The 26,275-nt window shown below is 52.3% G+C and overlaps 1 protein-coding gene across 1 annotated transcript in view; it reads left to right on the top strand.

The window, feature by feature from the left end:
- sli (slit guidance ligand) overlaps positions 1-26,275 on the top strand; it is a 408,240-nt gene that overhangs the window by 264,272 nt on the left and 117,693 nt on the right. Inside the window, exons 19-20 of the mRNA XM_077643187.1 lie at positions 1,559-1,630; positions 1,693-1,764. Of these exons, the coding sequence (XP_077499313.1) occupies positions 1,559-1,630; positions 1,693-1,764 (144 nt within the window). The remainder of the gene's footprint in view (positions 1-1,558; positions 1,631-1,692; positions 1,765-26,275) is intronic.

The following is a 26,275-nucleotide window of genomic DNA, read 5'->3' as shown; positions in this document are numbered from 1 at the left end:
TTAAGCACAACGCAAAAAAAAAGTGTGACAGCAAACATGCTTTTGGTCGCGTCGTCTGCCGCTGCATATTTTTAAACCCTGGCTAAAGTTAGCTGGGACGCCCTGTATGTGCTGCTCTGGAACCGACATGGCGAAAGACGTAAATTGGTGCTAGCGTGCTCGAAGCGGTAATTGTGGTGAAATGTAAACTGGGCTGAATTAGGTGGAATCCGAACTCACGACAGTTAGATTGCCAGGCGGGCATGCTACTGATAGGTGGACCTGGCGAATGCATGCGCTGTGGTATTTTACTAGGTGTGGTGTCCTAAGGACATATAATGATGCATCCAGAGTTAGTTCATTACGACTATGCTAATTAGTGATTAGGTAATTCAAGCAGATCAATTGGATTCCTAATGGTTCATTGTACTTGAACGGTTTGATGCGCGTGTGTGTATGTGATGTATCGATGTGCAAGTGTGATTCGGGAATCACTAATTGGTGATCTAGAGAGCGGTATAAATCCGTCGCGGTGTCCATCGAGGGTCGCTGCTGTCCCGTTCTAGTCTTGAAGGCGAAGCTTAAGCGAAGTTTTTTCTGCCGGCAACCAACATAGCAACAGATGGGAACGACACTGAGGGCACCTCCGTTCTCTTTGTGTGTTTACAAATACTGGCAGTCCCCTGCTGCATCCTTACTGGCAGGGCAAAAACACACACAAAAAGTGTTTAAAAGAACGTTTAACTGCGAGCACAGTAATTTTTAAGCGAAAGAAAATTCAGTTAGGCGTAAACAGAGAAAGATAGCATTCAAGGTGCGGAACTGCTGATACATATCATAAAAGGTTACAATGAAAAGACATCTCAGTGAAAATACGTAAATTTTGTATGACAATGAGAAAAGGATTCAGTAGTGTCCAAGTCATTAATTTATTGCGATGAGGAAATTACGGACAGAAAAATACAACGTTTATGTGGAAGAAATATCCCACACTGGCTTAACGAATTCATCCAACTGATGCTTTCAGGATGTTTCACTCTAATCCCTGATTGGAAGTGTAATAAAGGAGTTTTAAGACAATCAGAATGGCACGAAAATTCCTTTAAAGTCAAAGATTATATTGCCCGACAACAAAAGACGCGATACCGGCTGATGAAATTGAATTTAAAATTTTCCCGCTATTCGACTGAAACCATAGACGTCTACAACAGAAGGACTGGTCGCTGCCATTTTGAAGGGAATACCACTGTAGCGCTCCAAAATCTGTGTCTGCACACGCATTTAACTGTTGCATTTCTTTTTTTTTCTTCTTTCCCAGCTTGTAAATCACTCCGCGTTGTACGCGAGTGATTGAAGCGCGGTGCCCTATCGATCAATTGTCTTCAGTGTTCTTTTGAATGATCATTGCAGTTTGTGGCTCAGTGCAGCTGCCTTCCTGTAGCGTTAGACGCCAACTGCTATTGCCACCCTTTGAGGCACAGCTGTTCACACGGTTGCTGCGATGTAGAGGGAGGGCTAGTGCATACGATAAACAGTGCGAAGTTCGCATCACACACATGTGGTCTTCTCTGGCACGCAGGCTTCTCACGGAAAACAAGCTGAAGCAGGTGCGGGCTAAGATGTTTTCGGGTCTGATACGCCTCAAGACCCTGTGAGTGCCACTCTGCTTTCCTGCTTGAGGTTTGGCTTTAACGACGCATCCCCGTATCGCAGGATGCTGCGCACCAACCAGCTGACGTTCATCGGCAACGACACATTCGCTGACCTGGATTCCGTACGTCTCCTGTGAGTGGTGTTCTTTGATTGCTAACTCGGTAACTATCAATATTAAGTGACGGTGACCCGTTTCTTCGCCGTCTTGTCTTGTGTCCATATACACAGCCCTTTTCTAATGTTTGTTCTTAACATGTGCCTCAGATGTGCTTATCAAGATTCGACAACCTCGCCATGAAATGGAGTGGTAAGGGCAGACATCACAGTGGAGCCCTCCGCCTTTGTCCGAAACGAACAGTTTTCAACATTCGCAGCCAACACACACATGAAGGTGAACTCCTGCCGATCGAACCGCAGCGTCGCACGAAAAGAAGTTGTCCCTTTGGACAATCTCCGTTCTCTCAGTTGGCACAATCCCCCAGCTTCCCGTTAAGCACCACCACCTGACGGCAAATGTGCGAGAGTACAGTTAGGATCACTTATTCCTATCGGTTCTCTGGGGCGGACGGGGACCAAGACGCTGTTTCGAGTGGTTGCGTTTCTCGATGATCAGTCGGACTGTGGCCGAGGTACTGCTCAGGCTGCCTTTCAGCAGCGATAGTTATCGTATCCTTCTACCTCGTCTTTCAAGGTCCTTGACTCCGTTTTTCTGCATGCGGACTTTGCCGCTCTCCCGTACTTAGCGATACCCTGCGAAGTGTTGTGAATTTGTGGATCTCAAGGAAATTAGCTATCGGACAATCCTATGTGTGGCATGTCTAGATGGTGACCTGCGAATCGGCGCCATCGATATTGAGGCATGTGTCATACGGTGAACTTTTCGCCAAGGGTCTTTGTTGCTATTTGCCCTAGATGTCCAGCTAAAGATTCTGTGGCTTCCTGAACGCTTGATTGATGCCTTCATATGCCAGGGACTTAAGTGTACGGCCGATCTCAGCAGAAAACCGGAAGGCCGCGTACATGGAGCAAACGAGAATGCTGAGCCGGGATGTTGCTGCGTCTTTCCTGAAGGAGTGAGTGCACTGAGCATCTGTCTTCGATGGAACCGCGTTGGGAACATTCCTCGGCATTGCCGTACACCGCGCTGCGAGGATAGCTGGTGCTTCAGTAGTGCGTCGTGATGTAAGCTGGCAAGCTGCGGCATCCGGACGACGCATCATGGATTCCACTGAAGTACTTGATGCAACTGGCAATCATTCAACTGCGGCAATGACCGTCTTGCAGTGTCAGTGCACCGGTTGTAGAGTTTGTCCAGAAGCGCCGCGCGTCGTGCGCTTATGGTTCGAGTGGTGACTATGACTTAGCGAGCATCAGACATCGCCAACATTCCCATTCCAAGATTCCTGGCGGACACTCACGAATTGAAGTTTTTGGGAGTGGCAAATTATCTGATAAACTTTTTCCCGAATGTATCGGATATTGCCCTTCCATTGAACAGTTTGCTGAACTCATAAAATGTGTGTGTTTGGACCCCAAGCCAGCACAAGTTTTGAAATATTGAGGAAAGACTAAATGAATCTCCAGTTTTGGCATTGACTCAGAGCAGCATACGGTCGTCTCTGCACATGCATCATCCTTTGCTCTTGGTGCAGTTCTGCGAAAAAAGCAGAACGATAGGAGGATACCAACACTCTCGTCCTTTGCCAGAAAGGAGCTACGCACAGATTAAAAAAGAAGGTCTTGCAGTAACCTGGGCGTGTAAGATGTTTCGGGAGTATGTTACAGGCCTTCACTTCACAATCGAAACCGACCAAAACCTTTACAGGCCATTTTTAGGGCCTTGAGCCTGGCTGCCATTACGCCTCGATTACAGAGAATGAGCATGCTCATGATGCGTTTTTCATACGACACAGTGCATGTGCCTGACAAAGACCTTGTTGTCGCTGGCACGCTGTCTCGACAGCCACTTCTTGAACAGGATAACGGCGATGTTCAGGAAGAAGTTACGTCATACATAGGAGAAATCATTGCCAGTCTTCCAAAAATAGGGAAAATACTAACGGAAGTCTGACTGCAGCAATCAAAGGATCCAATCTGCAAAATTTTGAAGCAGTGCAGCTAGTATAGGTGGCCAAATGTAAATGACATTCCACTCGAATGTAGAGACTACTGGCAGCACTGATCAGAATTGCAGTTGAGAGCGGACTGCTAATGAAAGGATCTAGGATCATCATTCCGCAAGTAATGTGCAAAGAGATCCTAGACAGGATTCATCAGGGTCATCAAGCAATTGTCTAGCAGAGCTCGCGAGTCTGTCTGGTGGCCGGAAATTTCAACACAAATTGAAGAATTCGTCCGCCAGTGTACGCGTGTATTTTGAGAAGTGGACCTACAGGCATCAGCCACTCATGTCATCCGGATTTCCTGAGTGATCGGAGAGAGTAAGCATGGATTTGTTCTACTCTGAGAAAGAGATTACCTCCTGACCACCGGCTACAATTGCCGCGACCCAGAAATTGCCCTACTGTCGAAATTGGCGGCGACGGAAGTCATAACACAAGTCAGGTCCATTTTGTACAAGTGTACAGCGATAACGGATCCCAATTCAGCAGGTTCATCGGCTCCGCTTTCATCCAGTTTGTGGGAAAATTGAGCTTGAGCATGTCACCTCTGGCCCGAGATTTCCTCGAAGCAGTGGTTTTATTGAAGTGCGGCACGCAATTCATCAAAAAGAGCCTGCAGAAAAGTTGCGATAGTTACGTTGCTCTTAAGAGGGTCTACACGACTGTCTCAGGAAATGTTAATAGAACCGAACGTCCCTGCCCATGGCAAGCACCAAACTTGAACCTGCGCCAATGGACAGACGGGCCCTGCAAGAGTGGGAACGAAGGAGAGCAAGTACTGAACAAAAAAAACATCACGACAGGAGACATGGAGCTTGTCCACTTCAGGCGAAACTGTGTGGGTAAAAGACCAAAAGAAGACTGCCACTGTCGTGTCTTCCGCAAGGTTTCCGAGGTCCTATAACGCGGGAAGGAAATCATCTGGCACCGCCGCCTGGCGTGGAACAAGATTGTCGCTAGTCGCAAAGGCCCGAACAAACTGTAGTTAGACTGAAACCTCAGGACAACGAAATCCAAGAAACCTCTCACAACAGCGCGTCATCCCAAGAGCTGTACAAGACATTGGACAGCTAAGCCGATTTTCAGCTTAAAAAGGGGCAGATGTGTTGCAGGCTGCGAGTCACGCGGCGCCGCCAACGGCGAGAGAGGGGGCAACCCTCCTGCTCTCGGCAGACTGGACAATGTTCGCGAGACGTTACTACACAGAGAGGCCCCACGCTAGGCCCACAAGACGGTACTGCAGGGAGAAACTCCGCGCTGGGGGCGCCAGGCGAAAAAAAGCCGGAAGAAAGGGATTTCGTTCCCTGACACCGAACAGGTCGGTCTTCCTCTGCGCACGCTGCTGCATGCACGCGTGGCCACTGTTGCCGGTGGTCGGCCAGGTGCTCGTGCATGCGGCCGCGCGTTGGCTTCCGTTGTTGCCGGTGGTCGGCCAGGTGCTCGTGCATGCGGCCGCGCGTTGGCTTCCGTGGCGTCTGTCGCATGGCTGACATCTTGGCTTGTCGACGCCTGCGGAGGAAGTGGGCGCCGGTGTCATTAGGGGAAGACGACTGTCCTCCCGCTGTGTCCTCTGGGAAACGCATTTGCGCTCCCCCATTGGTTCTGCCCTTCGCTCCCAAGAATAATAGCAATGTTCCATTTGGTCAATGCGCTGCCCAAGGGGCGCGCCTAAATCTGATACCCAGTGCCATCTGGTTTTAAAATGAGTAATCACATAGTAGGACGGAGCAGACGAGCCGCTGGACCGTCACTGGCGTGGCAATTGGCTACTCGGCTTTCTGTTGCGTTCGTACCCATTCTCTCTCAGCTTCATTGTTCCGAAGAGCAAGAGCTTTTCCAAATTAGTCTACCGACACGATTTGATCGCCGCAGCTTCTTGCCAACGTCAATACCGGCCGTGCTGTAACTGCACTGCGGGAAGCATGCCACTGTTGATGCTGCGCTAGTGGTTGCGAGGTAAAACTCCTGATTAATATTTTTGCTGTTCTTGTTTGCCTGTGAAGGGCGGAAGCATTTGCATAGCAAATTATGTGCACGCCACTAACGAAACACTCTCAAGCAAACAGGCTTCGTAATAAAGGAGTAATTGCTCATTGACATCCACCCGAGCGCAGCCATACGGCTACAAAGGAAAGCAGTACAGCTTTCTCAGAAACTTCGTAGCTAAAGAAAAATTCGTCCTGGTCCGGGGTTCGAACCTGGGACCACCGCTTCACCGGAGCAGTCGCTCTACCAACTGCGCTAACCGGCACGGCAAGGTCAGTTCGCTCTCGTCCTACCGTGCGCTTGCCGTCCCGGTTAGCTCAGTTCGTACAGCGGCTGCTCCGATGAAGCGGTGGTACTGGGTACGAGCCCCGGACCAGGACGAATTTTTCTTTAAGTACTAAGTTTCTGAGAAGTGCTCGGGTGGATGTCATTGAATAATTACTCCCTTAATAGAAATCTACTCCACCTTGGGGGATTCCACTAATACATTTGACCAAACAAGCTTTGAACCAATGCACGTGGTTAAAACCCAAGTGTGCTTCCGTGCTCTACACGCCTTACGCATAATAAATCTGTTTAACATTTGTTTTTTGTGCTTTCGAAAAACTTCGCCAGTATCTTAACCAGGCCAAATTTGTCCAGTTTGGTTGCACTTCGCGAGTCGTAGTTTATAACGTATGCAGCTGTGTGTGAGAGTGAACCATTGTAGACACAACTGGGCGTGAAGCAAATGTCTGTCCTTGCTCTTTAATACATGCGTACTACAACGTAGATTATGATCGTGTATGACCGCCTTTACATGGGTTTCATGGAGGTTCCCATTCTACGCTTCATAGATTAACAGCACACGTGAGTTCCGCAGGTGCATCATATATATCAAGCACCTGCAAAGCTTGCTTTGAGGGTACTGCAGTCATGACGCCGCTAAAACACCGCTGCCATGATTCGCGGCGGTGGTTAAGCCACCCTAAAAAAACGCAGGCGTGAGGACAACACAGTGACCATCTGTGGCAGACTAGCCGGCTCGAGTAGTGCTCTCTATAATTAGGAGTGAAAAATTATTCAGCGTCTCAAGTTGTTTCATTCAGTATCGTGCAAAAAATAGCGATTCAGAGAAAGCAAGAAAATTAATTTTTGCTCATAGCGGAACAAGAACGGGACACGAGATCGAAGACTACAAACAAGCGCTGGATATCAACTGGTCTTTTTATTGAAGAATGAGAGTATATATACAAACATTGAACTACTTATCAAGACAACAAAAGTTATCTGGATGGCATGTGGGAGGTCAGATAACTCAATTCCCTCTCGGATAATGCAATGGAAGGGCTGCTGATACACATTGTACCGTTGTGGTGTTAGCTTATCGCTGTGTCGGAACAGGATGCGCGTGTTCTTGTAATCAGGAACGCATTTGCACTCCTTGCATCGAAATGTCGACTGGGCAAAGGGGTCACATTTTGCTCTCCTTTCTGCGTAATCCTTCTCATGCTTGTATTGGCATTTCCTGCAGTGGGCACCTGTGTAGGAAAGGGGATCATTTTTTTCTTCTGTTCTCATGCTCCATTACACGTTTGTTGACACACCTGCCACTCTGGCCAATGTACATGACACCTCATGAGAAGGGGACCTGATATACCACCCCCACTTCGCAAGGTATAGGCGGCGACACATGAAGCACCTGAAAGGCATTCCTCTAGCCGTCGTGCCTCTGATTGACTTGTTTTCTAGGCGCAGAAAAGACGACATCAATGTCGTATCTGCCTGCAACTTCTTTCAGCCATGTGACAAGCAGTGAGCATGCGGGACAACAGCCGGCTTTTTCTTCTTTTTGCCTTCTTTCGGCTGAGCCCCATTCTTAGCTGTCTAAGAAGTTTCTCCGTTGCCCTGGAAACGGGTTGATCACGGTACCCGTTCTCACGTAACCTGCTTGCTTGCGCCAAAATGGTCTCCCCCGTCCTTTCATGGCAAGATTTCCTGAGAGCTGATTGCAAGCAAGAAATGGCAATGCCCTGCCTTTATGAGCTTAGAATGGCCAGACCGAAAGTTTAGCAACGGTTTGGCAGTCCTCGGGCGATACCACCAGCACAAGTGTTGGTCCTCACTACACAATGCCAAATCCAAAAACTGCAGTTCTCGGTTGCTGGGAACCTCAGTTGTGAACTCGAGCCCACGTCCACATTCCTTAAAAATCTTCAGAACGTCGACCAGACTTCTAGGCAAGCTGCCTGCTCGGGTGAACACCAAGTATTCGTCGACATACCGAAAAACCCTAATGACTAACCCATCCAATGCTTTTTCAATTGCCAACATCTTTTTAAGCAGGGTCAGAAGGTTGATTTCGTAGATGTTTCCTTTAACGAGGAGAGGAAGGTGTTTACCGTAGTTGTCGTGGACAATGAGGGCAGTGTCGTTAACGCTGCAGCCGTTCGGATTGATAGGCCAGAGGTCGCGGAGCAAGCGGTTATTGCGCTCGCCCTGGTTGACAGGCGCAGGCCTTTTGTATATAGTGATTCAACGTCGTCGGCCGTTAAGGCCTTTGAGAAGGGCTCGGTGGCTAAGGTTGCTCTTAAAATTATGCAGACGTGTGAGATCTCTCAACACTACTTATGCTAGTTCCCTGCTCACCTTGGGATGATTAAGTGCGCCCCTCCGAATCTCAGTGAGTCCGCTCATGAGGCAGCGCGAGATCTTACCCTCCGCTCTGCCCCGCGCCACGGTGTGGCGGTTCTCCCTGAGAACAGACTCCCCTTCCATATACAATGAGATCAAAAAGTATTATCTTCTTAATCGCACGGTTCACGGTTTGCCGCATCCTAAACTAAACAGGGCTCAGGCACTTACATTACGCTTACTACAGACTGGTACTTATCCTTGCCCACGGAGGCTGAACATGTTTTACCCTGAGAAGTATACAGTCTTGTTGCGCAGGATTGTGGTGCTTTAGCGACGCTCGAACATATGCTCTGGTCTTGCGAAAGAATTGAAGACTCGGCGATCAAGGACGCGTCCAAGTGGGAGGCTGCACTTCGCAGCCGGGACCTGGATGAACAATTCTGGGCTGCCCAGCAGGCTCACGACGTGGCCGTTAGGTTTGGCCTTCCGGTATCGACGTGGAAGCGGCCCGCTTAGTGCTTAATTATGACTACTTGCAGGACCAAATAAAGTTTTCCGTCCGTCCATCCGTCCGTCCGTCCGTCCGTCACGTCCGTCCGTCCATCCATCCATCCATTCATCCACCCACCCACCCACCCACCCACCCACTCTTGAGGGATGGTATTCTTTTCACAGAGCTCATCGTTAATGTACTGACTTACATCCTGAATTTGGTCCTTGCTGAGGTTGCGTATTATGGCATTGGTGACTTTGTCCGCACCTGCCGCCGTATTACGAACGCAAGATCGCGCCGCAGCGTATACTTCTGCCGTCGTTATGGGGGCGTCCAAAGCACAATTTGGGGTGCCCTGGTAGGCAGTCGTGCTAGGTGTTGTAGTCGCAGTTCCTTTGTATCTGTCGCGAAGCGCTTAGCTGCGTCGTAACCCGGGAGCAGCTGGGAAAACCGTTTGAGTGTACGGGTCGCTTCGGATTTGGACTTGGTTGGGTCTATCAAGTTTCTGAGAATACCCTATGTCCGAGATAACCGACCAAAACACGAAAATTAAGGCCCTAACGGCCAATTTAGAACAGGTCCTCAAACAGAACCAAGCACCCCTGCACCCATGTAAAGACGCAGAGCCACCCCTCGCAAAACGGACTGCATACGTAACAGTCCAAATGAACCGCAATACTGAAGAACGGATAATGAATTCTCTGCAAGTCTCAATGTCCACACTTCTCCAAACACTAACGGAGAAAATAGAAACTTTTCACCACACACTCGCGCGACACGAGACTATTCTAATTCAGCACGCAACTGCCATTCAGGAACTTCAAACTCAGTACCGTAAACTGGCCTTGTCGGACGAACACGGCCAGGGCCCCTCGCAATTACGCAGTCGCACCAGCTCAGTCAGCAGTGATGCGGGACGCAGCTCATTCCGACACGTCCAAGATTGCCACGCACCCTAAAAGCAGCCAAAATGCAGAACACATAAATTTGGCAGTGCAATTGTAGAGGTTACAAGCGCAAAGCGGGTCTCCTCAAACAGTTCGTTGCCACCACTCCAAACGGTCCAGACGTTATCTGCCTGCAGGAAGTGGGAGCCGATAAGGTCCCGACGCTGGCGGCATACTGCACGATTAGTCAGCCCCAGATGACATCGGTTGCAATCCTTGTGGCAAAAGTGATCTCCGTGGCAGATCTGTCTGTGTCTGTGCGTGTCCACTGCTCCCTCCAGAAGGCGAGCCAGCCTCGGGAGCTCGGGAGAAACCTTTCTCCTTGGCTGTGGAGAGGAGGTCTCTCCGTACTAAGAGGGGAAAGAGGGAAAGTCACCGCGGCGGCGTCGCCGCGGGGCGGCGTGAGTGCCCTCCCTCGCAAACCTCCGGAATAGCGCGCCTAGCATTGCGTGATAATTACGCGCGGCCGTTACTATGAGACAGGCCATTCATGTGTATCCACACATCCCCCCTCTCCCTCCTTAAAACTGCCTTACGGCCCACATTTGACCGCGTTCACCGAGGGGTGTACCGTGTGGGGCCAGCGAAACGCCAATTAAGAAAAGTTTCAGCTCACAGCCAACGGTGCCGTCGTCGATGCGCCAGTACAGGAAGGCAGTGCAGACGACCTCCATGGACGACCGCGGAGCCAAGTACTGAAGGGGGTCCATGATCGCACGTCCCGCCTCCGATATTCAATCGGTCAATCGGCCAGGGCAGCTTTCCGGGGGCGCGCGGGCAGCAGGCAGGCTCGGGGCAACTGCGCGCCGTGTTTTCCCGTTGCATGGGGTACAGCAGGCCTACCTCCACTCAGCTGGCTGCACCGCTAGCTCGTGCCTCGCCCTCTTTTCCTCTCGGCGTGGGTGGCAAAGGCGCGTCGACCCTTTTTTCCGCGGCCGCCTAGTGCTTGCGGGGCGGGCCCAGCGGGGTACCAAGCTGTTCTCGTCGGCAAAGCCGCTGTCGCGGGGACCGGGGGACTCCAAGTTTCTCTGCTGCAGTTTTTACCGGCGCCGGTTTCCCCCAATTCTCGATCGCTCGTCCCGCGTCCGACCGGAAGTTGTTTTTCGGCATGGTTGCTCGGCGCTGACATATATTAGTGTGGGCAGAGAAAAAAGAAAGAAAAATAACATTGCCCAGCCCTCACCGCCAATGGCACAACGGGCTTGCGGTGACAGTGGGCTTAACTTAATTGTTTTTTTGGGAAAGGAAATGGCGCAGTATCTGTCTCACATATCAACGGACGCCTGAACCGCGCCGTAAGGGAAGGGATACATGAGGGAGTGAAAGAAGAAAGGAAGAAAGAGGTGCGGTAGTGGAGGGCTCCGGAATAATTTCGACCACTTTGGGATCTGTAACGTGCACTGACATCGCACAGCACATGGGCGCCTTAGCGCTTCGCCTCCATCGAAACGTGTCTGGAATGCGGCCGCCTTCCATACGGCCTGGCTCGCTGCGAAAGCTGACCTGCGGCTGCAAGGCTGTTTTTTCTTTCTACTTGTTTTCACATTTAACATTTTTTTGTTTAAGTTAATCTAACCCCGCTCGGTTTTTTCCGAAGAGAAAGCGTGCGCTCGCTCTGGAAGCTACAGTGCAAACGATGGTAGGGGTATTCCGTCCATATTAAGCAGGAGAAATTACTCCCTGCGTGTTGGCCAGAGTTCTGCCGTGGGCGCAGGCGCCGGGCTGTGTTGTCGAGCCTTGCCTCTCGATGCGGCTGCCTGCTGGCGGGGGAGAGTGTTCTCCACTGCCACTCGTTCCCTCTGTGAAAGTAGGGTATGAGATCACAGACATGCACCGGTCCGCCTGTCGGTCTGAGCGTCAAGTCCGCCAACCTGCAGACGAGAGAAGAGAGTTTCTCCCGAACTCGATACGGTCCCGTCCATTTCGGTGCCAGAGGAGCTGATAATTTCTTACTGGCGTCGCTCAAGACATGACTGCGCCTCAACACCAGGTGACTCGGTTTGTAGTGAATATCCCGGTGAGAGCGGTCATACTGCGTCTTCTGCTGGGCCCGAGCAGTGCTCAGATTGTGGCGGGCAGCCCGGTTGCGTAGTTGGCGCGTATTGACGAAGCAATCGGAGTGTTGCTGCGAACCTGTAGAGTAAGTTCTACCGGGTTCGTCAGTTCCCTGCCGAAGTTGAGAGCGGCAGGTGTGTACCCAGTCGAGCGGTTCACGGTCGACCTGAGAGCAAACTCAATCTCGGGGAGACAGGTGTCCCAGTCGCTGTGCTTCTCCGCAAATGCAACGAGCATGTATTTGATGTTGCGGTTCACGTGTTCCGTGGGATTCGCCTGGGCGTGGTACGTGGTTGTTCTCCTGTGCTTAATGTCAAAGGCCACACAGGAGTCCACGAAGAATTTGGCAGTGAAGTATGATGCATTGTCTGTTATCAACTTCCCGGTGTAGCCGAATCATGTGAACACCTCGATCAGCTTCCCCATGATTACGCGGGCTGTCAGCTTTCCAAGTTTGAACAATTCCACCCGTTTGCTGAAGTGTTCTGTGACAACGAGCAGGAAGTGGTTTCCACTCGGAGTCCTGGGGTAAGGTCCCATGACGTCACAAGCCGCAATTTGCTTCCAAGGACCCTGGCTATTGATCGGCTGCATAAGCCCGGGTGTGCGTCCACCACGCGGCTTGACCCTTTGGCACACGTCAATCAATCAATCAATCAATCAATCAATCAATCAATCAATTGTGTTTATTTAACATCATGACGATGTTGGGTGCGCCGACAAAAAGCCATTGGGAAGGCTTGACGAGGCCGACGCACCCCACAAGGGCATTGCAGTGGTACACGACATGTTAGCACTTCGAGGGAGTCGCACGAGCGGGCGTAGCGAATCGCATCCCGCTTCATGCCAGGCCAGGTAGCGAGGCGGCACAACTTGAGGTAAGTCTTAGGGCCACTCGCATGCCCAGCGATGCGCGTGTCATGAAAGTAGCGTAAAAGTGCTCCTCTCATCGAGCGTGGTATCACCACCTTGAAGGACTCGTGTGTATCCTTCTCGGAGGGGATATATGTCAGCAGGATGTCATCGGAGTCGAGCAGATAGGAATCCATCGCGCTCACAGCATTACCAGCTGTGTTCGAGCGCCCCGCGCGGACAATACCAGTTGCCTCCATGTGCGCCGCGGCCGCGCCGCCTGGCTCCTTGAGCCCGTCGAACACTTTTCGACAAAATGGATCCTCCCGCTGTGCCTCCAACAGCTTCTTTCTGCTGAAAAGGCTCACCACTGAACTGTCGAATTCCAAGTGGTTCACGCTTTCGCCCTGGGGAGATGGGTAGTCCCTTCCCTCGGGACGCTGGCTGAGCTTCGCGGCAGTCGCGCTGCTCCGGCTGTCGGGCGCCCGCGGCGGAGTGGGCAGTGTTGTTACTTCCCACGCCGTCAACGGGCGCGCGCGAATGAGCGTCCGCCGCCACGTTGTTTTTACCCCTCCTGTAGCGCACGGTAAAGTCGTAACGATGGAGGAGTATCGCCCATCGCGCTAGGCGTCCGCTCTGTTCGCCTAGGCGCCTCAGCCACGTGAGCGCCACGTGATCAGTCTCAATTACGAAGGCGACTCCGTTGACGTAATGGTCGAACTTCCGCAGAGCGAAGATAATCGGGAGGCATTCTTTTTGTGTCGCGAAGTAGTTTCTCTCTGCAGGGGTTAATGAGCGGCTGGCGAGTGTCACCGGCCTCAGGCTACCTTCGTGCTCTTGAAACAGAACTGCTGCTAAGCCCAGGTCACAAGCGTCCGTGTGGATCACAAATTCCCTGTTCAGGTCAGGCAGCCTAACGTCTGTGGTTTCCGCGAGCGCGCAAGTGAGATGGCATAGTGCCGCCTCTTGCTCGGGTCCCCAATGGCACTTCACACCTTCCCTCAACAATGTCGTTAAGGGGGCTTTCAGAGCTGCGCAATCTGGAATAAACTGCCGGTAAAAGTTCACCAGCACCAGAAAGCATCTCAGTCCGCCTATGTCTGCCAGCAACGAGAACTGCAAATAGCCCGAAGCTTATCCTCGTACGGCAGAAGGCGTCCTTTGTCTAGCGTGAACCCCAACAGTGTTACTCCGGTCGCCGCTATCTCGGCCTTGTTCGCGTTCAGAGTGATTCCCGCTGACGTCAGCTTTTCCATCACATCCCTGAGATGGCGTAAGTCCTCATCAAAAGGTTTCCGAACACACCACAATGTCATCCAGGTAAGCAAGAGCGTGGTGCCACCTTGCATCGCCTAGGACACGGTCCATCAGACGCTGGTACGTCGCGGGCGCTCCGGCCAAGCCGCACGGTAAACTGAAAAAGTTCCACCTGATGGTATCCTCTGCTGCCATCGAGCGTAGTGAAGTACTTCCCTCAAGCAAAGTTAGACACGATCGATGAAATTCTCGGAAGTGGGTATGCGTCCTTCTGTGTCACCTCGTTCAAGCGTCGATTGTCCTCACAGAGGCGGGTAGTTGCATCCTTTTCCATCCATCCATCAGCACCACTGGAAACACCCAGGGACTCTTTGAACGTTCCACAACGCCTGTTTCGAGATGTTCGTCCGGGGCGTTATCAGGCGCTTTCCTCATAGCCAAGCTGACTGGCCGAGGATTGCACTTCCACGGAACGGCGTCGCCTGTCTCAATTCTGTCTTAGTAGTGCAGCCAGGCCGCTCCGTGAATACGGCGTCCTATTCGTTCAGGAGCGGACTCAGCTTGTCAGCAGAGACAAGCGCGCTTTTCCTCCCCTGACAAACTGTCTGATTTGTTCAGCAGCGGGTGGGAAGGCCTGCATGCCGCCGCGGCGCTAAGTGCCACCGCATGGGGTCGCGCCGGAGGGGAGGAGTTCCCTTCTGGTATGTCAGCCCGGCCGAAGGCGTTTCGAGGGGCTTTTTCGGGCGATTGTTGCTTTCAGGGTGCCACGTGCTCGCTCCCTATATCCTCCGCTGCAGACGTCAATAACAATGCCCGTCTTGACGAGGAAGTCTCTACCAAGAATAATTGGAACCGACAGGCCGGGGAGGTGAGCGAAGCGCTGGCGCCTCACTCGTTTCTCCCACCGCACCACAAGCCGCGCGGCACCGCTCGCGTGCGCTGTGCCGCTGGCTAATCGGAACGGGAGGTTGCTCGCTCGCAGTCGGAGTCCGTTCCGACTGAGATGCTCGCATACCTCGTCGCCAAACAGGGATGCGCTCGCTCCTGTGTCTAGCAAAGCCATGAACTTACGTCGAGCAACCGTAAGCGCAATGAGCGGGACTGGCGTGTCGCTGGGTGGTTCCAAACGACAAGCCAGCGGGGCTAGGAGTTCGTGTGACTCACTGAGCACCGCTGTTGACGCCGCCGGCTGTGCAGCGTTGCTCACCGGCGGCTCCGTTCGTTTCCCGAAAGCGCGTGCTCTCGGTTCACGGGGCGTCTGCATTCCCGGGCGTAGTGCCCTCGTTGGTGCCGCCGGCTGTGCAGCGTTGCTCACCGGCGGCTCCGTTCGTTTCCCGAAAGCGCGTGCTCTCGGTTCACGGGGCGTCTGCATTCCCGGGCGTAGTGCCCTCGTTGGTGCCGCCGGCTGTGCAGCGTTGCTCACCGGCGGCTCCGTTCGTTTCCCGAAAGCGCGTGCTCTCGGTTCACGGGGCGTCTGCATTCCCGGGCGTAGTGCCCTCGTTGGTGCCGCCGGCTGTGCAGCGTTGCTCACCGGCGGCTCCGTTCGTTTCCCGAAAGCGCGTGCTCTCGGTTCACGGGGCGTCTGCATTCCCGGGCGTAGTGCCCTCGTTGGTGCCGCCGGCTGTGCAGCGTTGCTCACCGGCGGCTCCGTTCGTTTCCCGAAAGCGCGTGCTCTCGGTTCACGGGGCGTCTGCATTCCCGGGCGTAGTGCCCTCGTTGGTGCCGCCGGCTGTGCAGCGTTGCTCACCGGCGGCTCCGTTCGTTTCCCGAAAGCGCGTGCTCTCGGTTCACGGGGCGTCTGCATTCCCGGGCGTAGTGCCCTCGTTGGTGCCGCCGGCTGTGCAGCGTTGCTCACCGGCGGCTCCGTTCGTTTCCCGAAAGCGCGTGCTCTCGGTTCACGGGGCGTCTGCATTCCCGGGCGTAGTGCCCTCGTTGGTGCCGCCGGCTGTGCAGCGTTGCTCACCGGCGGCTCCGTTCGTTTCCCGAAAGCGCGTGCTCTCGGTTCACGGGGCGTCTGCATTCCCGGGCGTAGTGCCCTCGTTGGTGCCGCCGGCTGTGCAGCGTTGCTCACCGGCGGCTCCGTTCGTTTCCCGAAAGCGCGTGCTCTCGGTTCACGGGGCGTCTGCATTCCCGGGCGTAGTGCCCTCGTTGGTGCCGCCGGCTGTGCAGCGTTGCTCACCGGCGGCTCCGTTCGTTTCCCGAAAGCGCGTGCTCTCGGTTTACGGGGCGTCTGCATTCCCGGGCGTAGTGCCCTCGTTGGTTGCACCGGTAGCAGAGGGTGTTCGGCTGTTGCCGGGCGGGGCAGTTGTCACCTCTCGCCGGTTGACCGTTCCTCCCTGCCGGGCGTACCGTCGCAGTTGCCCTTTGCTCTAGCGTCCTCGGGTCGGCATGTCGGTCCCGATTCTGCGTACCTTCGCCAGGTGTAGCGTGTGCTGCCCGCATAGCATACGTGTACGGGTCGAGAGCTCGGTCAGACGATTCCCAACCGTTTCTCAGTTGCCCGTCACTGAATGCAACCGTTTCGGCACCCTGGGAACGAATGCGAAAAGTGTCTCCGTTCCAGGCGCATCGCGGCTGCGCGACGCTGGCGGTGGTGGCCGATACGCGCGGGAGGCGAGTATGTCCGCCTGCATGCGCTTGGCTGCCGAGGCGAGTTCGTCCACGTCCCTGAACTGCACGCCTCGTAGGTAGGCTGCGAAGGTTGGGTGAGTTTGTCGCGTGACGCGCTCTACTTTCTTGCCGTTCGGAGCTCAGGGGTCTGCGATGCGATAAAGTTCGTCCATCGCCTTACGTACGTACAAAAGCAAGGATTCGTCCGGATGCTGAGTACGCAGCTCAAACTCGCGCCGCAGACGACGGTCGTAATCTGCGGGCAAGAACTCCTCGCGAAACCTCGCTCGGAATTCCTTCATTGTGCGGGACCGGTGGCCAGTGAGGCGGAACCAGCGGGCAGCCTGATCTCTCAGTGAAGCTGGCACGACACGCGCCAAAACCTCGCCATCGGTAAGCCCCGTCGCCTGCTGGTAGGTCAGCATACGCTCCAGGGACTCGCTGGCACTGACAAGATCATGACTGCCGCCGTATCTGGGAAGGTCCACCCATAGCCTCGGCCTCCCCGCTGGACCGGGTGTTTGCAGGGCGTTCTGCACGATACCCGTGAGGCCCTCTATGAGGTGAGAGGTGTCGAGCAACACAGCCTCTTGGTGGTTGGCCTGGCCAGGAAGTTCTGGCTGAGGGGCCTCGTGGGATGAGCTAGGTTGCATAGGTCGCTCCATGCTATCCATACCTTGCGGCATAGCGCTTGGCGAGAAGCGCCTAGCGTCGCCGCTCGTCTGAGCTGCTGTGTCGCGTGAAACGTCGCTCGGCTGAAACAATATTAGATCGCAGGGGTAGCGTCAGCCTCTGGGAATACGCCTTCAGTAGTTGTTACTGTCGTGATATCATGTTGCTGCTGAGATGCCATATCGGACAACCACAGCAGGTACTGGAAATAGGTTCCGCTCGCTGCCATGGCCAGCGTGTTTCTCTGCAGTCTGTCACACAGACACTTGGTTTATCACACCTCTGGTCCCACGTTGAGGCGCCAAGAATATGCGGGTTATTCTTGTAATAACGCTCAAAGGGCTAGAAGCAGTAGTCGCTCTCTAGCACTAGCTTGCCAGCACTAGCAGTCAGAGCTGTGACCGCCAATCCGTGGTGCGGTAGTCGCCACCGCGGCGGGTTCGGGACAGAGGTGCCAAACATGGGTATTCTACTCGGATGAGCGTTTATTGCTCCCTAGCAATACAAGCAGCAGCAACAAAGCAACCGCCGCAACAAGGGAGTGCTCCGCTCGCGTACAGGGGTGAAAAAGCTTAAAATAGAAGGAAAGCAAACAAAATGGCGGGGGAGGAAGGTTCCGCTCACCTCGCGTGGCTCCTCGCTCATGGCCCGCGGCGGTCAGTTCACACGCGGTGGCCGGCCGATAACGGCAGCGGTCTCCGTGGCAGAGGCGTCCGAGCCACGGAGCAAGACTATATAGGAGGTGAAACTCTCGTCAGCGCGAGCGAGCGCAGGCGACCAGACAAAAGACAGTTTTAGCTGTGCGTACGCAACGGCGTAGCATACGCAAGGAGTTTGCGGCGACGGTAGTGCGCATGCTCAGAACGCAAGCGCAAGCCCTGCGTCTTGCGTGCGTACGCTAGCCAGCGGACCTTGCGTGGCTTGCGTATGCTAACTTTGACAAGATGGCGGCGCCCTGCTCGCCCGCTTCGGAATAAATACATGTCGCCGCTGGATTCGCCGACGCAATAGCTCGCTCAAATGGTAGCGGTTCGCTTTTATTTCGCTTACTCTTGCCCACACGCAGCGGTATAAGCGATAACTAGCCCCTGTTTTTCAGATAATTTGGTGATTTTCAAGCTCCTAGGCCTAACTATATGCAGTGTGTTTTCCTCGTAGCAACTACACCTGGCGAAGCAGTTTTCTGGCTTTTAGCCAGTTCTTACATTTTCTTCGGTTGCATAGTTTTCCTTCTTGGAACAAAAAAGGCTCACAATGCACTCACACTAGTTATCAGTAATCGCGGGTGAAATTTTCCTCAACCGAGCGTTGATGTGCTTTGACGTCTTGTCACTAGATGGCGCTACGTGCGCCTGAAGGACGCTACGGCTCGGCCAGCTAAAACTATACTTCGGAGCGGACAGTGTAACGCACGCAGCGCCGTAGCGCTTTGCGTACGCACAGCTAAAGCTGTCAAGTCACAATTGTATGCGCCGACGGGGTCGCATGCAGTGGCGGCGCCATGCGGCGCCTCGTAGAAACCGCAGCGAAAAAAAAAATGCAGCGCCCGGGCAGGCGGCTCCGGCGCGCGCTCAAAGGAGACGACGCGGGTGTTTGCTTCAGCGGGCACGCCGTGACGTTGTATTTGTGCGTCCTTAAGTCAATCAGCAACAGTTCTTGTCGGTGTCTGTGCTCAAATGGTTGAAGCGTAGCACCAGTTGCTCTTCGGGCTACCAGCGGTAAAGAAGCGCGCGAGAGTGCCCTCAATGGAAGTCAGGCGCAGTGGTTTCTTCCCAGACCGCCAGGCGCCGCCGGCATTATAGTGGCGCCGCGGGCTTGTGGCCTTTTCTGGTAGCCGCAGGCAGCGGAGTTTCCACTCTTCGTGGTTCGTGCGTGTGCACAGCTCCAGCCAGCAGACGAGCGAGCCCCGGGAGAAACGCGCCTTTTTCCGGGCTGTGGAGAGGAGGTCTCTCGTTGGGGAAAGAGGGAAAGCTGCTGCGGGGGCGTGAAAGGAAGCGGGGCCGGCATGAGTGCCCTCCCTCGCAATCCTCCGGAACGGCGCGCGCATAACATCGCGTGATAATTACGCGCGGCCGTTACTAAGGGACAGGGGATTCGCGTGTATCCTCATAAGGGGCGTGGCCCAATGGGCGAAATTGCCTGTCTTCCTCTCGGTTTCGCATGTTTCATGCAATATCCGCCGCCTTTCTTCTCCCGATTAGAGATGCCTCGTTCTTGTTACGCGTCGCGGCCTTTCTTCTCCCGATTGCAGCCGCCTCGGTACATATCGCACCTTCTGCACCATGCTGTCAGAAGTCGCATATTTTGTCCACCAGACCAGAAAGCTGAAAGGGAAGTGTTCAAACCTGCCAGGCCACATCAAATTTGCCGAGCACCTTCACAACCTGACTGCAAAGACGTTTCCCAATAAGGCAGCCGGGTAAACGAGTATGTGAAGCTCGTCGCAGTGTTTTGTGCAGTTTATTATTTGATTTATCCTTATGCTAGGAAGGAATTATAGCCCCTCCCCTCTCTCTACTTCTTTGCTCCAGCTCACTACGAATATCCTGGCGCCAAACCTGCCTTCTGTGCGCAAGTAAAACATTCGTGGCTGCGTGACGCCATCTAAAGGCGGCTTTTTCTCTAGTAATCGTTTATTTTCTTTCCTTTTCGTATCGCTTTAAAGAAACCACTGGGAAAAATAAAGGCTTTTTTCATTGCCGTCACGCAGCCACATCAGTAAAGTTCGTCACTCGGGTTTCTGGGCAACTATGTCCATAGATCACTTTTTTCCTTTCTTGATGACAGCAGCATGGATGAGAGCTTGTCGGTTGTGTTCTCTAGCCTGCGTCTTCCTGCGAGCTTTACCTCAAGCGTGGCTTTCCAACTAGCCCAGACCCATTCCTTAATGAGAGACCAACTGTCCTGCCCGACGACTATCGAGTGATGCAGCAAGCCGGCGTCTCTTGGCAACTGGAGCAGACGGTTCCGCGGAAGCGAGTAAGGCGGTCTCAGTTGCTCTGACTCCTCTTTGTTAGTTTAGCCTGGCGGAGAAAATGGTATTCAAAATAATTAGTTATCAGAGGCTGGTTTTGTGAGGCCTCTTTGTGAATCAGTCGCTTTTAATTATTTTTCTTCGTGTTTTTAATGAAAAAAATTATTGTTTAGTTAAATTTGACCTCGAATAAAGCGACTTAGTCACTACGAGTTAGGAAGACGTTCGTCGCATCGCATCATGAGTCTACTTGTAGCCAACACCATACAAAGGGAAACGTAACCATCTGAAAAAGGGAAGCAGTTCAGAAAATATGGCCATTTGGTTTCAGACCTGTCCTCGGCTTTTCACTCCAGAGCAGTGAGGCGACAACCCACTTGGAAGAAAAATTTGACCTTACTGCGTGGAGTTTTTCGCATGCGGTGCAGTAATGAGACAAAGGCTCTTCAGAGAATGTTGGAAAGTGTGTGTTAACTACGCAAAGGTATATTTTGCAGGCCATCCTGCGCTGGTTGTATACACGAGGATTTTGGGGCCTTGTGAACAGCCCGTACGTTCAAAACAACAAAAGCAGCATAATTCTATGGAATTCGGTGATTCTAATAAAGTCCATATTATTACTACCAAGGAACACCAAATAACTGCGGTCCTTTTAAAGTGCAGCCGTTGACTGGGAAACACGGCAATCCGTCATGACTACCTTTTCGATTATCGTGTAGTCGGAGCGAATGCAACACGCATAAAATGCACTCAAAAATGTCAAAACACTACTTCCACGAGTGAAACAGCTATGTGCTGTTGTCTATTTGCAGTTCACAGAAACCGTGGCGCACTTATAGAGCGCAGTGCAGGGCGGGCGCGTGGGTGGTACAAAGGGTGTCCCCACCCTGAAAGCGGGGGCGCCGTAGGTCAAATCGATTGCGAGAGTGCTGCACCTCCCGAACTGGTGCAGAAAGTGCAGCCAAGTCGAGGAGCCCCGTGGAAGGGCGGCTGTAGTGCAGCAGTATGGCGGCGCCACTGTGTGTAGGTCGGAAATGCGGACAAGGTATGACAGCAGTCTTTTAATGAAATGATGGCAGTTCTTTCTTGAAAGGAGGAAGTGAGCGACTGTTCGTGGCGTCTTAAAATTAAATCAAAGCGGTCAAGTCGAGCCTTGCTTTTTGGGTGAAACAACGATTTCCGGAGGTTGGTTCATGGTTACACTTCATTGCGATTTGCTGTTTGAAAATTGTTCACGTGGTTCGGGATTTCAGTGATAGATGTCGGCGGCACGCAGTTAGCTGCAGTTTGGTGGCGACGGCATGGCTAACAGACGACCAGCCCCGCACTCCACCATTCTATTGGAAGCAGCCAGTGCGAAGCTGCATTTCCACTGCCAGCAGTGACACTGCACGCTGGCGGCACCGCCGCGGAACTTGACACAACGAGTGCAGCCAAATCCAAGGGCCATTAGGTTTGCGATAAAACTCTTTTCTAAGTATTTACGCGGAAACAAATTAATTTCTCGAAGGTGGTGCAACATCCATCGCCACTGCCATCATTTCCAAATAATATGTCGATGGCTCCACCATCGGCTCCACCCCTGTCAACCGAGCTGGGTTTTGACCAGTGTTTTTAGATACAGACAGTTGGGAAACTTGCTCGGGATATGCGGCCCTCGTTCCGTCGCCGCTTTAATCTCAAAGGGGCGCGAGCGCCATCTCTAGGGTGTGACAGTACCACGTCCATTGTGCCACGGCCATTGCCTGCTCTTGGGCGCGTGGCCACTTTGCTGCATAAAGCGGCAACTCGATGAACGCTTCCTCGGCGTACGAGCTGAGCCGGAGCGGCCGACGAAGGGCGCGTACGCCCAGGAAGGGGCTTGGAGTTGGCCCTTTGATTGGTCCACGCTGGCTCGCGCCTCGCATCATCTGCGCCGGGTGCCGCCGCTTCTAGCCGCGCGTCGCTATTGACGTTCACTGCTTGCATTTCTTTCGTCTACGCTTTGAAGAGTCTCTGCACCTGGGATAAGAGAGGCCGGGATGCTCGGGGTTTGGCTTCTGGGTGTAGATTTCGGCGAAAGTGAAAACTCTTCTATCCCTGCTTCCACGTGGTGAAATCGAAGAAACACGACGTGCCGCTTGTCCCCTCGCAGTTTGGCTATATAAAATTCTTCACATCGGTAATACGCGGCTCTGCAAAGTAGTACGCAGGTTCGCTTCGTCAAGCCTGAAGTCGCAGCAATAGCACTAATCTTCGCGAAGTGCGGGCCCTTAGTGCTCACCTTGCAGCACCGACTGCGCGGAGAGGAAAGGAACCGCATTAGGGGATCTTCCCTTGGCCTTTTTTTAACAGTTGTGTTCGGGAATAAATGCTTGACGGTTTTGCATGCTCAGAAGTAATTGAAACACCTACTGAATTTCCGAGCCTCAGCCTCGGTGCAAACTGCCATTTACTTCGCAAAATCACCTCGTTATGTACGAAATCCGACGCTTAGAAGCCGCCGACACCAGTCCCTAGGAGGCTAAAGAAACTGATTTGCCCCGGCATGCAGGCAGATACGATTAAAGAAGCCCGAAAAACTAGCTTTTAAGCTTCCATGTCGGAACACAGCATTCCCTCGCTATATCGACTCCCTTTTTGCCGAGCTGGGAAGTCACAACGAGACGAGCAGCCGTTTGCCAGCGCGTTATGCCAGTTATGGTTATAAATGCTTCTAAACCGTCTTGTTTCATTGATACAAATGATATCAGGGTGAAAACGGCGTTTGTATTCATGAAATACCCTTTTGTACGCACGCGAGGCACCGTCCGCTGCACTCCTCAGAATAGCAGACGACGCGCCCATACTAAAGCGTGCGCCGCGGCTGTTTTCCAACTGGCCCTATCTAAAGCCTGTGGGGTACGAGATCTAGTACACTGTACTAAAAACGTTGGTTTTGACTCTGGACAACCGACAGTGGGCAGTGAGGTGACCGAACATGAAGCCATTTCGAAGATCAGGGTGATCGAAACTACAAAACGCCGCCTTGAAAATTGGAACAGGCTTAAACGGGGTGGTGTTGGCCAACGTTAAAAGAACTGAACCAGTTCTTCCCGTCCCGGCCAGCGGCGGAAAGTGGCCGCTGTGGAGGTCACGAGAACTAACAGCGCTGCAGTCGAGTCTTGCTACCGGTGCAGCGTTGTCGTCTGCTACTGCCATAGCGAAACACAGAGTCGGAGTAACCAGAGTAACCACGCGTCTTCTTTTCTAGTTTTTCATTTAGCTCACCTCTATTCAGCAATGAAACGAAGTCTATTTGCGTAAGTATTTGTCTGGCTGGGACCGTAGCGTCCGTTTTCATTGCTTTTCAGAGTGAAAGACGTGTTCTTTGGGCTGTTTGAAAGAGGTGCAAACCCCTTCGATGGTCGTACGTTAGAGTGCTTAGAAGAGATTTTATTGCGAATTGCATATATATCAGGTGGAACTACTCAGATAAACCGCAAAACAAGTGCACGAAGGAGCTAATTGTTCCCCAACAGTGCTAATCGTTTTTTCTATGCCGCCAGCGGTAATGCGCGCTCAACGATGCAGAGAGCTGCAGTTCGTGTAAGTGGAACGTGTGCACGAGAGAACTGCCGCAGCAGTAGTTTTAAAGCGTGCGGTCATTGTATGCACGCGGCGCGTAAAGCTCTTAGTGCGATTCTTACAAAAGATGCACCACTAATGCTTCCTTGCGGAACACGCACAGGATTAGCTTTATGCAAAGATGCCTAATTCGTCACAAAAGCTCCCAGGGCAACGACACAATGGCAGGAGTGTTATGGTGGCCGTTTGCAGCCGAGATAACTTGGGTAATTTATTTGAACAAACAAATGGGTAATAGTGGATCCGATTTCTCCTTGACACTTCATTCCCAAAATAAGCTGCTGCCAGATACCGAGTGTCCCTTGGGACGTTGCGCGCCTGACTATCTTTTGCCGGCGTACTCGAGGACCCATTCCCATCCTCTACTTCTTTCATGCAGACTTTCCACTTTGAATTCTGGCTCAGGGCAAAAGCTATTATATCCTCTGTTTCTCTAAATGTGTGAAATTATATAATTTTTCGAAATTGCTCATGTAAAACGATCCAAAATTCGCGCAACATAATTTTTTCTTTCTCATCCCACCTGCGCACCCGCTTTCGATTTCAACATCTTCAAAAGGGGAAAAGAAGAATGCTGTTATTGCTGCTTAAAATCGGAACAACCTGAACGGAACAACAATCAGAACGACCTGTAGTATTCTTCACACTGCCCTTGATTTCTAAATCTTCTTTTAATCGGCTAGTTCCTTTGCTGCTATGCGTAAATCCCGAAATTAGCGATCTAACTGAAACTGGTACGTCAACAATTATAAACGTCCTGTTTTGTCTTCTGTGCCAGGCATCAGTGGTTTCTGAGCGAAAATGAACTTATGACTGGAGATAAAGGCAGTCGTTGGGCGCTAAGCACAGAAACGAGTCATTGAGCACTGATATTCTCTGATACAATATTAAACGTTCTCTAAGGAAGATATACACGCTGGCTTTCCGAGTGAACGCATATTGGGTAGCACTATCGAAAAAAACTCGGTAGTAGTACAGCATTAGGAGGTGCGGATAAATGAAAACGGAGCATACCTTCGAACCTCTTCAGCGATCGAGTTTTTAACTGCAATTGCCAGCTATGTGGTATAAGCATGATGGTAGTGGACGTTAATTTTGTGCGCTTTCTCCTGGACAAACAATTAATAGTTCTTCATTTTCAATATGGAAGGCGTAATTGCACATCAAACGGAATAGCGTGCTCCGCTTACTGATGTCCTCACCTGTTCAACTTGCAAAGAAAATTATTTCAATTTGTTAATTTCACGAAATAATGCTTTCGAGGGGAACTTGAAACGCTTCCGGTAAATCAAGAATGACCGAATATCAACGGGTTTCTCCTCAACATTCGCACTTCTATCGTACTTCAAGGACAGAGCGGGGACTCAGCCGGTCTCAAAAGCCTTAATTGTTGCCGCGTGCTGTGCCGGCAAGGAATGCACGTGAGCCAATACACCTTGCACCCATCTCTGTGGCTGCAGTGCCTCCTCCCAAATCGCATGTTCACACATTCCTCCGCTAGTCCAATTATTCGCAAGGATGAAAATGTGTCACGCAAATGCTCGCTAGCGCCGGAAAGAAATGTACAATCGAAATCAGTGAAGGCAGTCAGTTTAGGGTAACCCTACTCGGACAAAGAGCTCTGCCGCAGTTTATATTTGCAAAACGACCAAACAAAACGCATGATATTGTTTCGCTGTTTTATCCTTATATCGTTCAACTCCGTTTTTGAACGAAATTGGGGGATGGTCTCACCAGGAAAAAAAATTATTGCTTCCCCTCGGCCGTCACGAAAGCGATCACCTTCAAGTTCTTCGCGAGACAATGCACATATGTATAAAAAAGGATACCGTAGGACATTAGCAGCACTGGTGTTAACCTCAGCACATTATTATCGTGTCACACAACATGAAAAAGCAGTTGTGACATGCCTGCTTCGTTTGAAAGAACAGTTCGTTCCAAAGATCGCATACAAAGCACATATGCGCACAGCCTCTGCGCTTCTCATGTAGCAGACGATGCGCTGGGCCAGAAGCAAGGCTCGACTGCAGCGCCGTTAGTTCGGGTGACCGCCACTGGGGCCACGTTTTTGGTGCAGCTCCGGAACTGGCTTTTTCTACAGACTGTTGCGCAAATAAACGCGCGCAGTAGAATGCTTCTCTCAGCTAAAGGGATGAATTGTTCGAACTCAAATTTCGCAGAGAAATGTCATTTGGTCGGCGGAATTGTTTTATACCACATTTCTTTGGGGTACTTGCCTGAATCAACACGAAGAAGTTATATATTCGCATCGTCTGCGGCGACGGCGAAACGAAACTGGCCGCTCTCTCAGCGATTACAGCGCTGGCGCCATCTCGTTGGTCGACCGTGTAGAGTACGGGAAGGATGGGGGGGGGGGGGGGGGGGGGCGGCTTTTGCGGGAGGTTTGGAGACTCTTCAGCAACTGCTTTGTCATCACAAAAAGCTTAGTTTG

The sequence above is a fragment of the Amblyomma americanum genome, chromosome 1 (genome assembly GCF_052857255.1).
Source record: "Amblyomma americanum isolate KBUSLIRL-KWMA chromosome 1, ASM5285725v1, whole genome shotgun sequence".
NCBI lineage: Eukaryota > Metazoa > Arthropoda > Arachnida > Ixodida > Ixodidae > Amblyomma > Amblyomma americanum.
Note: the sequence above shows the minus strand (reverse complement) of the source record. Positions and strands in the feature narration are given on the sequence as shown.